Here is a 13,149-nt window from a genome sequence, read left to right on the forward strand (position 1 = left end):
GGGGGTACAGCCAAGTTGGCTGTACCTGGGTATTTTACCCAAACAACGCTGCGCGTCGTTTTGGGCAGGGGGTACAACCATCTTGGCTGTACCTGGGTATAGCAATTAGGGATATCCACGCCAGGCCCAGCGCAAGGCCAGGCCCAGCAATGGCCTTGGCGCGCGCGCGGGGCTGCGACGAAGTGGGCTGGCGCTGTGCTTGGGCCGTAAGGCCTGCGTGCGGTGCTAGCGTATCACTCGAAGTGTGTTACTCGAATCCTAAAGCTAGCGGGATTCGTCATATGATTAAATCCTAATCCTAATAAAGATAGAATTTGTTTAATAGAGTTTTAATAAGATTCTAATTAAATAAATTAGTATCCTAATAGGATTCCAAGTCCTTTTCCATAAACTCTATAAATAGGTGCCTAGGGTCACATGTTTACATCGAGAATTGAAGTATTCAAAGGTAAGAGTTTCAAGCCACATACACTTGCCCTATTTAGCCGAAATTTATAGTACCTTAAGGGCGATTCTAGTTGGTCAATCTTAAGGCGGATCCGGACGTGCTGTGGACTATCTACAGAGGGACGACACTTAGAGTCCGAAGGACTTGTTCTTGTTCGGTTCGGGCGCAGCTAGGGAGGGTACGCTACAAAGTGTATGCATCTGAATTATGCTAAATGATTTTGTGTAAATAATATGTTTCCTGGCTTTATGGTTTTTCCGCATGATTTATGTTTATTCATATGTATCATAACCTAACACCAAGGGGAAAATTCAAACCCAACTGGGCAGGCCCATACATCGTCAAGAAGATCCTCTCCGGGGGAGCAGTTGAACTAACACACTTCGACGGAACAGAATTCAGATCTCTTACCAGCCTCGATCAACTCAAGAAGTTCTATTCCCAAGTTCCATGTTCAAATTCTAGAATCCAAATTCAGGTCTTGTAAGGTAGTCAGAACTACGTCCGGCCTGATTCCGTAACGGGACACGTAGGCAACCTCATCCCGAGGCCCGGCCACTTTAATACAAAAAAATTCAAAATTTCCTCAATTAAGGGCATCCTAAAAATCAAATCAAATTTCAAAGTTCAATTGTTGTTATTCCAAATGTGCCAATTCAAAGCAAAGCATGTTCAAGCGGAATTTAACACAATAACTTATTTGGCCCTAAGGCCTTCAAAGCTAATTCAAATACAAAGTCAAGATCAAGTGAAGCAAAGTTCAAAAGCCTTTTCACTTCCTAAACACATTTTCCAAACACATCTTTCTAAACACATCTTCCAAACACATTCTAAACACAATTCCTTCCAATACAATTTCAAACACATTTAGCCTACAAAGATCTAGGGTCGGGCGAATATGATCTCGAGTCTTGGTACCTTGAGTACTATCCTCTGGCTCCTCCCGCAATCAATCATCAATCTTCCCCTTGCCCAAGCGGCGGGAGAAGGAACTTGCAAGCCTTCCAAGACGGGAGGACGACGAACCTCCTTTAGATTCCGAACGGTCAAGCACCGGATGGGCCACACTCCCGTCACCTTCCTCATAGTTAGTTGATGCAGGACGTCTAGCTCTAGAACCTCAGACTCTAGCTGGTCCTGAGAAAGAAATGTCCCTCTGGCCTAGGCCTATCATCCATACTATGTACCCCGCAGACAGAGTAACTGGCTCAGGCGGGAACTGGATACTCAAGAATGGTTTGGCGATCCAATACCGCCTCCAAACTCCAAGTCGATTTGCATTCAGCGCAACAGGTTTCGGGTTCTCTTCCTTGCAGCTCGGGATCTCCTGTTTCAAGCCATATTGTCTCATCACTCGAGCAGGCGAGTAGAAGACCAGCATTGTGAGGCTTGGCACCCTCAAAGCAGTAGAACCAGGGGCATGCCTCATAGCAGCAATTCCCCACCAAGGAACTACCCACCTTATACAAGATTCAATCCCAGAGAGTGCACACCGCCACTCATCCAATGAAAGCCGGCCATACAACATGGGTCGCACAGTTAAACCCTTTCTATTGTAGCTCTCCATGTTCTCCGGTGGTGCCACCAACATGAGCCTCTCCATAAGCCAAACCTTGGGGAGTATACAAGAAGCGCATTTCAAAATTCAACATTCAAAATTCAAATACAAGTAAAAAATTCAATATACAAGAAGGCTCCAAATCCTTACTTGGAGTAATACCGGACTTCCCGACGGCAATAAAGAGGGGTCCGACTTCAGCATGTCAAGGCCCATCAATGTTTCGCCAACCACGAGCGGCATTGGGTCCCGACCATTAGCAAACTGCTCTACAATCTCAATTAGGGAGGCATCGCCATTGCCAAACCCCTGCTTCGAAAACAGGAAGCGAGCAAATATACAAAAACTCAAGGCTCTCAAGCGGAAAACTTTGGGAACATCAAGCCCAACAAAGTAGGTGACAAAGAGGGACAAATCCACCCCTCTGCCGTATACAACAGAACTTAAAAGTGGGGGCTTCAGGCCCAAATACCTTTCAAAGCTCAAGAAAAAGTGTTTTTCGACACTATGTTCTCCGGTGGTGCCACCAACATGAGCCTCTCCATAAGCCAAACCTTGGGGAGGATACAAGAAGCGCATTTCAAAATTCAACATTCAAAATTCAAATACAAGTAAAAAATTCAATATACAAGAAGGCTCCAAATCCTTACTTGGAGTAATACCGGACTTCCCGACGGCAATAAAGAGGGGTCCGACTTCAGCATGTCAAGGCCCATCAATGTTTCGCCAACCACGAGCGGCATTGGGTCCCGACCATTAGCAAACTGCTCTACAATCTCAATTAGGGAGGCATCGCCATTGCCAAACCCCTGCTTCGAAAACAGGAAGCGAGCAAATATACAAAAACTCAAGGCTCTCAAGCGGAAAACTTTGGGAACATCAAGCCCAACAAAGTAGGTGACAAAGAGGGACAAATCCACCCCTCTGCCGTATACAACAGAACTTAAAAGTGGGGGCTTCAGGCCCAAATACCTTTCAAAGCTCAAGAAAAACTTTTAGGTGTTTCAGTTTGAACATTTAAAAGTAAAAGTATGAACAACTATATATACTGAATGACACTTGTGCACATATACAATATATAAATAAATAGGCTTGAACACTTATTTTTTATCATTTATTGATACAGTTTGAATAAATAACTAAAGAAGTTTGAACATTTTATCTTTATATATTGCACTAATTCTTCATTATGTTATGTTATGATATGTCTTAGAGAGGTATGAACATTATATGCAAAAATAAAGAACATTTAAGCAAAGGGTTATGAGCATTTATTTATATATGTTCTAAAAATATTATTTAACATATTAAAGGAAGGAACATAAAATTAATATTACCCATATTTATATTTGGCAGAAGAATTAAATTTAATCTATTAGAATTTGATGTATTTAGTAATACCTTGCGCGTTTGTTTTTCTTCAATATTGATTTTGGGTAACACCTTCCCCAATCCAAAGCCACTTTCCTCCAATTTATTCCGTTTGTGTCCTATTTCCTTTGTCCAGCAGGACACAAGTGGAATTCGTCTTGGAGGAAAAAAGTTCATTCTTTGAACTCTGTCAAAATAGAAAATCTGACATACAAAGTATAAGTGTTAGAAAATCCCTAAGATTGATCAAGTACATTAAAATCATCAATTTAGAAGGTGTAAATGAAGTTATACCGTCAATAACGGCAATGGTCCTGTGAAAAATGTTGCTTTGTCCTTTTGTTTCAGGTTTTTCTTATACTGTGCAGTAGTTGAGAGCAGTGCCTCCCACACATACTTGCACCAATTCAAGTTCCGGATCTGCTCATGATTCATCATTGAGAACAAAAATTTGAAGTATGCTTGGTTTGACAACGTGCTCTTGATCAACGTGTTGACAGTGACCACCAAGAAGCTTGTAATGAAATTTGCATCCGGTCCAGCCTCAATTTGGTCTTCTTGACTGTAGTACTTTAAAATTTTCTGAACTGATGGGACCTTATTCCCAAAGATCTTTTTCCAACTGTTTATTTAAATGAGCAAAATTTAATTAAGATAAACATTCCCAAACAGAAAGAACAACCAATATAAAAAGAAAGAACAAACTCAACAACAACTATGAACAATTATGAACAATTATATGAATCAGGGTTATAGAAAAAGAACAAGCATAGACATATGAACAAAATTTAATTAAGAAAAACAAAATTTAATAAATATGAACAAAATTTATTTAGGATTCCACTTTTCATGTATTACTGTCTTCTTCCATCTGTTTTTGTTAATGAACAAAATTTAATTAAGGAAAACATTTTGAACATAAGACTAAAAACTTTGAACATAAAGGAAAAAAACTTTGAACATAATGGAGAAAAGGTTTGAACATATTGGAGAAGCTTTAAACATATTAGGGAAATTTTTTGAACATAATTGATAAAAACTTTGAACATAAGAAGGAAAAACTATGAATAATTCTATGAGAAACACAGAAAAAACTTTTTCTCATTATAATTGTAGTAAAACTTTCAAATTCTGAATGTATATTAAGCCATACACAATTGAACAAATAACTTTAAGAAAAAGAACATTTGTAGTACATGCATAATGCAGTTAGATTTTTGAAGTCTATAATATATTGAAAATATAAGTATAGATTTAAGATCATTTACCTTGCCATGAATGCAGAAAACTCTTCACTAGCCTTGTCAGACTTTGCCTCAACTATGTCTACTTCACCGCTAGGAAGGCCATATATCTTTTTCACGTCCTCAAATTCTATCAGGATTTTCTCATTCTTCGGCAGATAAAGATATTGGCTGTTTTCCTCAAAGTTGTTACATAGCCATGTAACAAATTGTTGGGATGAAGTAGGTAGCTGGAAATCTAGCAATGCTCCTAGACCGATATTCCGAACGGCCTCCTTCTTCTGTTCATTCATCATGGAAATGAAACTGATGAATTTTCCATGTCCTCCTCTAACTCCAGTTTTTTCTTCCTCTTCTTCTGCTACTTTTTCCTTGTAAACAGCAATTGATTTCTTTGGTTTCTTTTTTGCAGGAACTTCTTTGGTAATCATCGCCAAAGGGGAAACCTCCCGTTCCACAATTAAAGCTGATTAACAAAACCAAAAATTAATGATGAATATTGTATTTCAAAATTTTGTAGAACATTAATTATTTCAATAATGAATATTGTATTTCAAAATTTTGAACATTATGTATTGTAATTATGAACATTCTATTTAAATATATTAAACATTACTTGTTTTACTATTGAACATTCTTTTTAAGAAAATTGATCATTTTATATAAACAAAATGAACATTTTAAATAACATCAATTATTATACTTACATATGGAACTGTTGAAAGAAAGAGTTTATTTTACCTTTTTCTATATTTTCTTCCTTCACTTCATATTCTTCATCAGTTATTTTCCTTTTTGTTTTTCTTTCAGCAGGTAGGTTTGCTTTTGCTGCTGTTCTTTTTGATGCTGGAAAAGGAACACGTATAAGTAAGTTTTAATAACAATTGTAGAATTTTTAATTTTATGGAGAACAAATAAATTTTAAATTTACCTATTTTTTGTCTTTGTTTTTCAAACCGAACCAACCTCTCTTTCACCGGTACTGTTTTCTCTGTTGGAGAAGAACATACAATTAAGAAGTTTTGATAAACATGTAATACAATGTTTAATATTTTAGTATACTAAATATACCTTTTGGCATCTTGTTTTGTTCTTTTTCTTCTTCTTCTTCCCATTCTTCATCTTCTTCATCTTCCTCATTTTCCTCATCTTCTTCCTCTTCTTCCTCTTCTTCCTCATTTTGTTCTTCCTCCTCTTCTTGCTCTTCTTCATCATTTCCCTCTAACTCCTCTTCTTCTTGAACCTCTTCTTCTTCTTCCTTTCTTTTTTTCATTTTCCTTTTTCCTTTAACATTGACTTTTGCAAGTTCTGTGAACAGAACAAAATAGTAAAAATGTTTGAACATATTACCCAAAAACTTTGAACGAAATAGTAAAGCTTTGAACATAATGGAGAAAACTTTGAACTTAATATAGAAAACTTTTGAACATGATGGAGAAAAATTTTGAACATATAACCAAATAGTTTGAATAACTGTGAGATAAAAACAAAAAGAATTTTTATCCAAACAAAAATAACATTTTATGATAACCAAATGAACGTTCTTTGAAAAAACTTTGAACAATGTTAAATGTAATACCTGTTTTCTGTTCTTCTTTCACTTCTTCAATATCATTTTTCTTATTTCTTTTCAATGCACTCCTAAGAGGAAGAATTCTTCCCTTAACAGGTGCTTTTTTTTCAACTCCTGTAAAAAAAATTACAATGTATTTAACATATTAACATTTTATCAATTATCTTAAATTATTTTTTAACAATGTTTTTTTGTAAATATGTTTACCTTTTTGTTTTTTTATTTTTATTATCTCAACATCCAAAGGCTCATCCTCATCTTCTTTCTCAGCCGCTTTCCTTTTCTTTGGAGTATTTGTTACTTTGGAAGTAACTCCAGAAACATCTACATTATTAACAAATACTAAGTACAACTTACATAATAATATATTTTGAATATTTATTGAAATAAGATTGAACAATGTAAATAGTTACCTTTGCCTTCAAATTCTTCTTTGCTAACTACTTCAGCACCAACATTTTGTTGCACTTTCACCATTGATCTTGTACTTCTTCTCGGATTGTATGAATCTGATATGTTGTGCAACTTCTTTTGTAGTTCTTCATCCATAGTAATACTTAGAATGGTGTTCTTCTTGGTAGCTGTTGTCTTCTTTCCTCTTTTTGTGCCTTTACCACCAATGGTTTGAGCTTCACTCTCTGAAGCATTTACATTTTCAACCACCATGGCAATTGTTTTTGTGGCATCATCGTCTTCTTTTTTCTTTCTCTCATCTTCTCTTTTCTTTCTCTCAGCTTCTTTCCTTTCCGCTTCCTCTATCAACTCTTTGTTGTTTTTAGCCATAAGCTGGCTCATTTTTTCTTCATATTCTTTCTTTCTTTCCTCTAAATCCTTCTTCATTGCTTCACCTTTATCTTCTTCTTCCTTCTTCTTATTAGCCTCGATCCTCTTGTTTTCAGCTTCTTTCAGCTCAGCTTCTCTTTGGGCATCAGCTGCAGATGCCTTCTCCTCATCCAGTTTTTTCGCTTCTGCATCAGCTGCAGATGCCTTTTCCTCAGCCACTCTTTTGGCTTCTTTCTCAGCTGCAGACGCCTTTTCCTGAGCGACTCTTTTGTCTTCTGCATCAGCTGCAGGTGCCATTTTCTCAGCTTCTATTTGTGCTGCAACGGTAGGTGTATCTATCCTTTTGTCAGCTTCTTTGCTGGCCATTGCAGCAGCAGCAGCTGCAGCTACCATTTGTGCAGCCTTTTTTTTGTTGTTCTGCTTTATGCTCTTTGCTAAAAGTTGTTTCAGTAAGTTGTTGCCCCTGATAAACAAAGAACAAAAAAATTCAATAAATTAAAACGACAAATGTGTGATCATATATATGAAAACGTATGAAAAATATCATTTATATATAAAGTTACAAATAAAGAAGAAAGAAAGAGTCGTTCAATAATAAAGAATAAACCATATAAAATAAAGAACAAACAATTCCAAATGAATGAACAAACAATGAAACCATTATGAACAAATATGCAGAAGAAAATGAATTGTAAATAAATGCCAAATTCTACCTATTTTTTGTAGCAATCTTTCTTTGTACCAAAGATTTTGAAGACTCTTCTTGATCTTCTTCACTGTTATTTGAATAATATATTTTTAATATACATGCTATTTTATATAAAAATTATGAACGATTCAACTAAATTGAAAATTCATATTAATTTTTACCTTGATGTTTTTTGAACTTCAGGCTGTGATTTTGACGAAGATTTCTTATCTCCTTCACTGTAATTTGAATAGTAAGGTGTAAACGTACAAGTCATTTTATATAAAATTAATAAAAAATTATTTAAAAAGCTAAAAATGGACATTATATTATACTGTAAAATTTGAACCCATGACTAAAAACTTGAACATTAGGGTAAAAACTTTGAACATAAAGGTAATAAACTTTGAACAAAATGGAGAAAAGTTTTAAACATAATAGGTAAATTTGAACATTTGACTAAAAACTTTGAACATAAAGGTTAAAAACTTTGAACAAAATGGAGAAAAGCTTTGAACATATAACCAAATAGTTTGACTGAGATATAAACAGAAAGAAAGGCTTTGAACATATGACTAAAAACTTAGAACATAAAGGTTAAAAAATTTGAACGAACAATGGAGAAAAGCTTTGATTATATAGGAGAAGCTTTAAACATAATAAGTAAATTTTTTGATCATAATTCATAAAAACTTTGAACACAAGGAGGATATTTTTTGAACATAATTCATAAACGCAGATGAGATAAACTTTCAATTTATGAATGAATATTAAGCCATACACAATTGAACAAATAACTTTAAGAAAAAGAACATTTATATTACATGCATAATGTAGTAAAAAATGGACATTATATTATACCTCAATGGTTTTTGAACTTCTGTCTCAGAAGTTGTACATGCCTTCCCATCTCCTTCACTGTATTTTTTATTAATATGATGTTAATGCACACATTATATTATATAATATTAAAAATCATTCAAATTTAATAAAAAATTGATATTATCTTATACCTTAATACTTTCTGAACCTCTGGCTGGGATTTAGTTGGTCTTCGCTTAAATTTGAGTATTAACCTTTGTGGTTGTTCTCTAGATTTTATAAATGTATAACTAATGAGTGTCCAGAGCAAAATTCAGTTTGAAGAAATGAATATTTTATGAAAACAAAATGAACATTTAACATAAAAACAGTTATCATGAGTTTTAATAATAAAAAGGACTGAAGAAATGAACAAAAGTTCAAACATTGAAATTATGAATATAGTAGTTGAAATAATTGAAGATTTCTAAACCAACTTAGTATATCAGAGTAAACGAACATTTTATTAAAAAAAATTGAATATTTTAGCAAAATAAATTGAACATTTTTCGCAGATGAGTGTAGATTTAAAATTTTACTGTAGAAAAATTGAATATTAGTACAAAGAACATTTCCATTATGAATATAATACTAGAAATAATTCATAGTATATTCCAAAACAAAACTCTGTAACAAAATATATTCCAGAAAAAAAATTGAACATTTTATAAAAAGAAAATGAACTATCAAAATATATTGAATATTTTATAAAAAGAAAATGAATATTTTATCAAAATATATTGAACATTTTGGAGACAGACAGTTACCATGATTTCTGGATTTAGTTTTTGGACATATGAATGAACAAATGTTCAAATTATTTTAATTATATATATAACATTCGAAATAATTCAGTATTCCTAAAGAAAATCTCAGTAGACCAAAAAGGATATCCAGTTTGGAATATATGATCATTTTCCAAAAAGATATTGAATATTCTGCTATAATCAATTGAACATTTTGCATAAGATAGTTATCATGAGTTCTAAAGACTTAATTTATTTTACAGAGGAATGAACAAAACTCAGTGGACCAAAATGAATATCTAGCTTAAACAATATGAACATTTTACACATAAATTGAACGTCTAACATAAGATTAGAAAAACTCAACAAAAGTTCATCACATTTACATTATTATAATAATATTTAAATTAATTGACATTCCCAATCCAAATTTTAATCATCAATAAGATTATTGTTAAATCTCTATGAATATGAACAATGTATCATTAATTTGTATTTGTATTGTATCAAATGTCAAAAACGGCACATTCGCAAATTAAATAGAAATAGATATTCAAAAACATAAAAATTACTTACTGGAATGTGTCTATTTGCTTTTCAGCTTCAATTTCCTTCTCAATTTCGTATTTTCCAGTTCTGTGATCAAAAAACCAATAGTTAGGGTTTGGTTAAATCATCACGCAACGAAAATGAACATTAAATTAAAAACGATTGAACATTAACATAAAATTGATTGAACATATGTAAATTAAAATGAATTTATCTACGAAAACTTAAAATAACTTACTCCTTCATGTCTAGTTGCTTTGCATTCCCGATTTTTTGCTCTTCACTAGATCTTCCAGTCCTATAGCCAAAAAATCAGAAGTTAGGGTTTGCTAACATCATAAACCAAAAAATTGACCATTATAATGAAATTACTTGAACATTATAAAGAAAAATACTGAAAATAACTGAATTAAACAAATATTTAAGTAATAAAACAGTTGCATGTTGGAAATCTGAAATTAAATTACATACGTTTCCTTTTTTTCTTTCGGCATCTTCGTTTTTCTGAAATAGAACGAAAATAAGCAAAATTAGATTTCATTTTAGTTCGAAAATAAAATCGAAACATCAGAATCAATTGTAATTACTTACTTTTTGCTTTTCGGTGGATTTTGAAGCTTGTTCATGTCAATTTCGTCACGAACATCCATTTTTCTCTTTTTTTCAGTAAAAAGAAGTCACAGATTTCTTCTCTTGATATTTTGTGGAAATTCAGCTTTAATAATGAAGATTAGTAGCGGTTTGAAGAGAGAGAAAGTTGATTGAGGTGGTTGCAGGAAGTTTAATGGCGGTTTTAAGAGAGAGAAAACAACGAAGTAGAAGAGTGGGCAGAGGAGAGAGAAAATTTTTTGCGTGCTGAGAATTTGAACGGTTTTCGAAATGATTTTCCTCTTTTTTTTTTTGTATTTATAGGCCATTCCTGCGCGAAATTATTACCCTCACGTGCCATTTTTTTTTTCAAAATTAACTACCCGCGCGTGGGATTCACGCGCCTAACAATGGCAGGGGGTACAGCCAAGTTGGCTGTACCTGGGTATTTTACCCAAACGACGCTGCGCGTCGTTTTGGGCAGGGGGTACAGCCATCTTGGCTGTACCTGGGTATAGCAATTAGGGATATCCACGCCAGGCCCAGCGCAAGGCCAGGCCCAGCAATGGCCTTGGCGCGCGCGCGGGGCTGCGACGAAGTGGGCTGGCGCTGTGCTTGGGCCGTAAGGCCTGCGTGCGGTGCTAGCGTATCACTCGAAGTGTGTTACTCGAATCCTAAAGCTAGCGGGATTCGTCATATGATTAAATCCTAATCCTAATAAAGATAGAATTTGTTTAATAGAGTTTTAATAAGATTCTAATTAAATAAATTAGTATCCTAATAGGATTCCAAGTCCTTTTCCATAAACTCTATAAATAGGTGCCTAGGGTCACATGTTTACATCGAGAATTGAAGTATTCAAAGGTAAGAGTTTCAAGCCACATACACTTGCCCTATTTAGCCGAAATTTATAGTACCTTAAGGGCAATTCTAGTTGGTCAATCTTAAGGCGGATCCGGACGTGCTGTGGACTATCTACGGAGGGACGACACTTAGAGTCCGAAGGACTTGTTCTTGTTCGGTTCGGGCGCAGCTAGGGAGGGTACGCTACAAAGTGTATGCATCTGAATTATGCTAAATGATTTTGTGTAAATAATATGTTTCCTGGCTTTATGGTTTTTCCGCATGATTTATGTTTATTCATATGTATCATAACCTAACACCAAGGGGAAAATTCAAACCCAACTGGGCAGGCCCATACATCGTCAAGAAGATCCTCTCCGGGGGAGCAGTTGAACTAACACACTTCGACGGAACAGAATTCAGATCTCTTACCAGCCTCGATCAACTCAAGAAGTTCTATTCCCAAGTTCCATGTTCAAATTCTAGAATCCAAATTCAGGTCTTGTAAGGTAGTCAGAACTACGTCCGGCCTGATTCCGTAACGGGACACGTAGGCAACCTCATCCCGAGGCCCGGCCACTTTAATACAAAAAAATTCAAAATTTCCTCAATTAAGGGCATCCTAAAAATCAAATCAAATTTCAAAGTTCAATTGTTGTTATTCCAAATGTGCCAATTCAAAGAAAAGCATGTTCAAGCGGAATTTAACACAATAACTTATTTGGCCCTAAGGCCTTCAAAGCTAATTCAAATACAAAGTCAAGATCAAGTGAAGCAAAGTTCAAAAGCCTTTTCACTTCCTAAACACATTTTCCAAACACATCTTTCTAAACACATCTTCCAAACACATTCTAAACACAATTCCTTCCAATACAATTTCAAACACATTTAGCCTACAAAGATCTAGGGTCGGGCGAATATGATCTCGAGTCTTGGTACCTTGAGTACTATCCTCTGGCTCCTCCCGCAATCAATCATCAATCTTCCCCTTGCCCAAGCGGCGGGAGAAGGAACTTGCAAGCCTTCCAAGACGGGAGGACGACGAACCTCCTTTAGATTCCGAACGGTCAAGCACCGGATGGGCCACACTCCCGTCACCTTCCTCATAGTTAGTTGATGCAGGACGTCTAGCTCTAGAACCTCAGACTCTAGCTGGTCCTGAGAAAGAAATGTCCCTCTGGCCTAGGCCTATCATCCATACTATGTACCCCGCAGACAGAGTAACTGGCTCAGGCGGGAACTGGATACTCAAGAATGGTTTGGCGATCCAATACCGCCTCCAAACTCCAAGTCGATTTGCATTCAGCGCAACAGGTTTCGGGTTCTCTTCCTTGCAGCTCGGGATCTCCTGTTTCAAGCCATATTGTCTCATCACTCGAGCAGGCGAGTAGAAGACCAGCATTGTGAGGCTTGGCACCCTCAAAGCAGTAGAACCAGGGGCATGCCTCATAGCAGCAATTCCCCACCAAGGAACTACCCACCTTATACAAGATTCAATCCCAGAGAGTGCACACCGCCACTCATCCAATGAAAGCCGGCCATACAACATGGGTCGCACAGTTAAACCCTTTCTATTGTAGCTCTCCATGTTCTCCGGTGGTGCCACCAACATGAGCCTCTCCATAAGCCAAACCTTGGGGAGTATACAAGAAGCGCATTTCAAAATTCAACATTCAAAATTCAAATACAAGTAAAAAATTCAATATACAAGAAGGCTCCAAATCCTTACTTGGAGTAATACCGGACTTCCCGACGGCAATAAAGAGGGGTCCGACTTCAGCATGTCAAGGCCCATCAATGTTTCGCCAACCACGAGCGGCATTGGGTCCCGACCATTAGCAAACTGCTCTACAATCTCAATTAGGGAGGCATCGCCATTGCCAAACCCCTGCTTCGA

At 35.7% G+C, this 13,149-nt stretch overlaps 2 protein-coding genes across 4 annotated transcripts; both read right to left on the reverse strand.

The window, feature by feature from the left end:
* Positions 1–3,193: 3,193 nt before the first annotated feature.
* On the reverse strand, positions 3,194–5,629 carry LOC130461801 (uncharacterized). The gene is made up of 6 exons (XM_056830019.1): positions 5,584–5,629; positions 5,363–5,467; positions 4,646–5,087; positions 3,672–3,999; positions 3,408–3,581; positions 3,194–3,214 (listed from the first exon to the last, which is right to left on the reverse strand). The coding sequence occupies exons 1-6, from the start codon at positions 5,627–5,629 to the stop codon at positions 3,194–3,196; spliced, it is 1,116 nt and encodes a 371-aa protein (XP_056685997.1).
* On the reverse strand, positions 5,604–10,880 carry LOC130460993 (uncharacterized). Of its 3 annotated transcripts, XM_056828843.1 has the most exons (12): positions 10,413–10,880; positions 10,293–10,325; positions 10,060–10,119; positions 9,849–9,908; positions 8,679–8,756; positions 8,527–8,583; positions 7,848–7,904; positions 7,691–7,753; positions 6,608–7,440; positions 6,402–6,518; positions 6,201–6,308; positions 5,604–5,929 (listed from the first exon to the last, which is right to left on the reverse strand). In XM_056828843.1, exons 1-12 carry the CDS (start codon positions 10,469–10,471, stop codon positions 5,667–5,669), a joined length of 1,788 nt encoding a protein of 595 aa, XP_056684821.1. In that variant the 5' UTR covers positions 10,472–10,880; the 3' UTR covers positions 5,604–5,666. The 3 variants fall into 3 exon arrangements, with proteins under 3 accessions (XP_056684821.1, XP_056684823.1, XP_056684822.1); XM_056828844.1 differs by lacking the exon at positions 8,679–8,756 and having other exon boundaries at positions 5,605–5,929; positions 10,413–10,879; XM_056828845.1 differs by lacking the exons at positions 7,691–7,753; positions 8,679–8,756.
* Positions 10,881–13,149: the final 2,269 nt, after the last annotated feature.

Source organism: Spinacia oleracea, chromosome 5 (assembly GCF_020520425.1).
Source record: "Spinacia oleracea cultivar Varoflay chromosome 5, BTI_SOV_V1, whole genome shotgun sequence".
NCBI classification, from domain to species: domain Eukaryota; kingdom Viridiplantae; phylum Streptophyta; class Magnoliopsida; order Caryophyllales; family Amaranthaceae; genus Spinacia; species Spinacia oleracea.

What these genes read in the sequence shown, in the direction of transcription:
- LOC130461801 (XM_056830019.1), bottom strand. Translation starts at nt 5,629, where the DNA reads ATGTTCTTCTCCAACAGAGAAAACAGTACCGGTGAAAGAGAGGTTG. An exon ending in TACCGGTGAAAGAGAGGTTG is followed by an intron (nt 5,468 to 5,583) that starts GTTCGGTTTGAA and finishes TTCCTTTTCCAG; the next exon opens with CATCAAAAAGAACAGCAGCA. An exon ending in AAGAAAAACAAACGCGCAAG is followed by an intron (nt 3,215 to 3,407) that starts GTATTACTAAAT and finishes TACCTCTCTAAG; the next exon opens with ACATATCATAACATAACATA.
- LOC130460993 (XM_056828843.1), bottom strand. Translation starts at nt 10,471, where the DNA reads ATGGATGTTCGTGACGAAATTGACATGAACAAGCTTCAAAATCCACCG. An exon ending in AAGCAAATAGACACATTCCA is followed by an intron (nt 8,757 to 9,848) that starts GTAAGTAATTTT and finishes TATAAAATCTAG; the next exon opens with AGAACAACCACAAAGGTTAA. An exon ending in GAAGTTCAAAAAACATCAAG is followed by an intron (nt 7,754 to 7,847) that starts GTAAAAATTAAT and finishes TTCAAATAACAG; the next exon opens with TGAAGAAGATCAAGAAGAGT.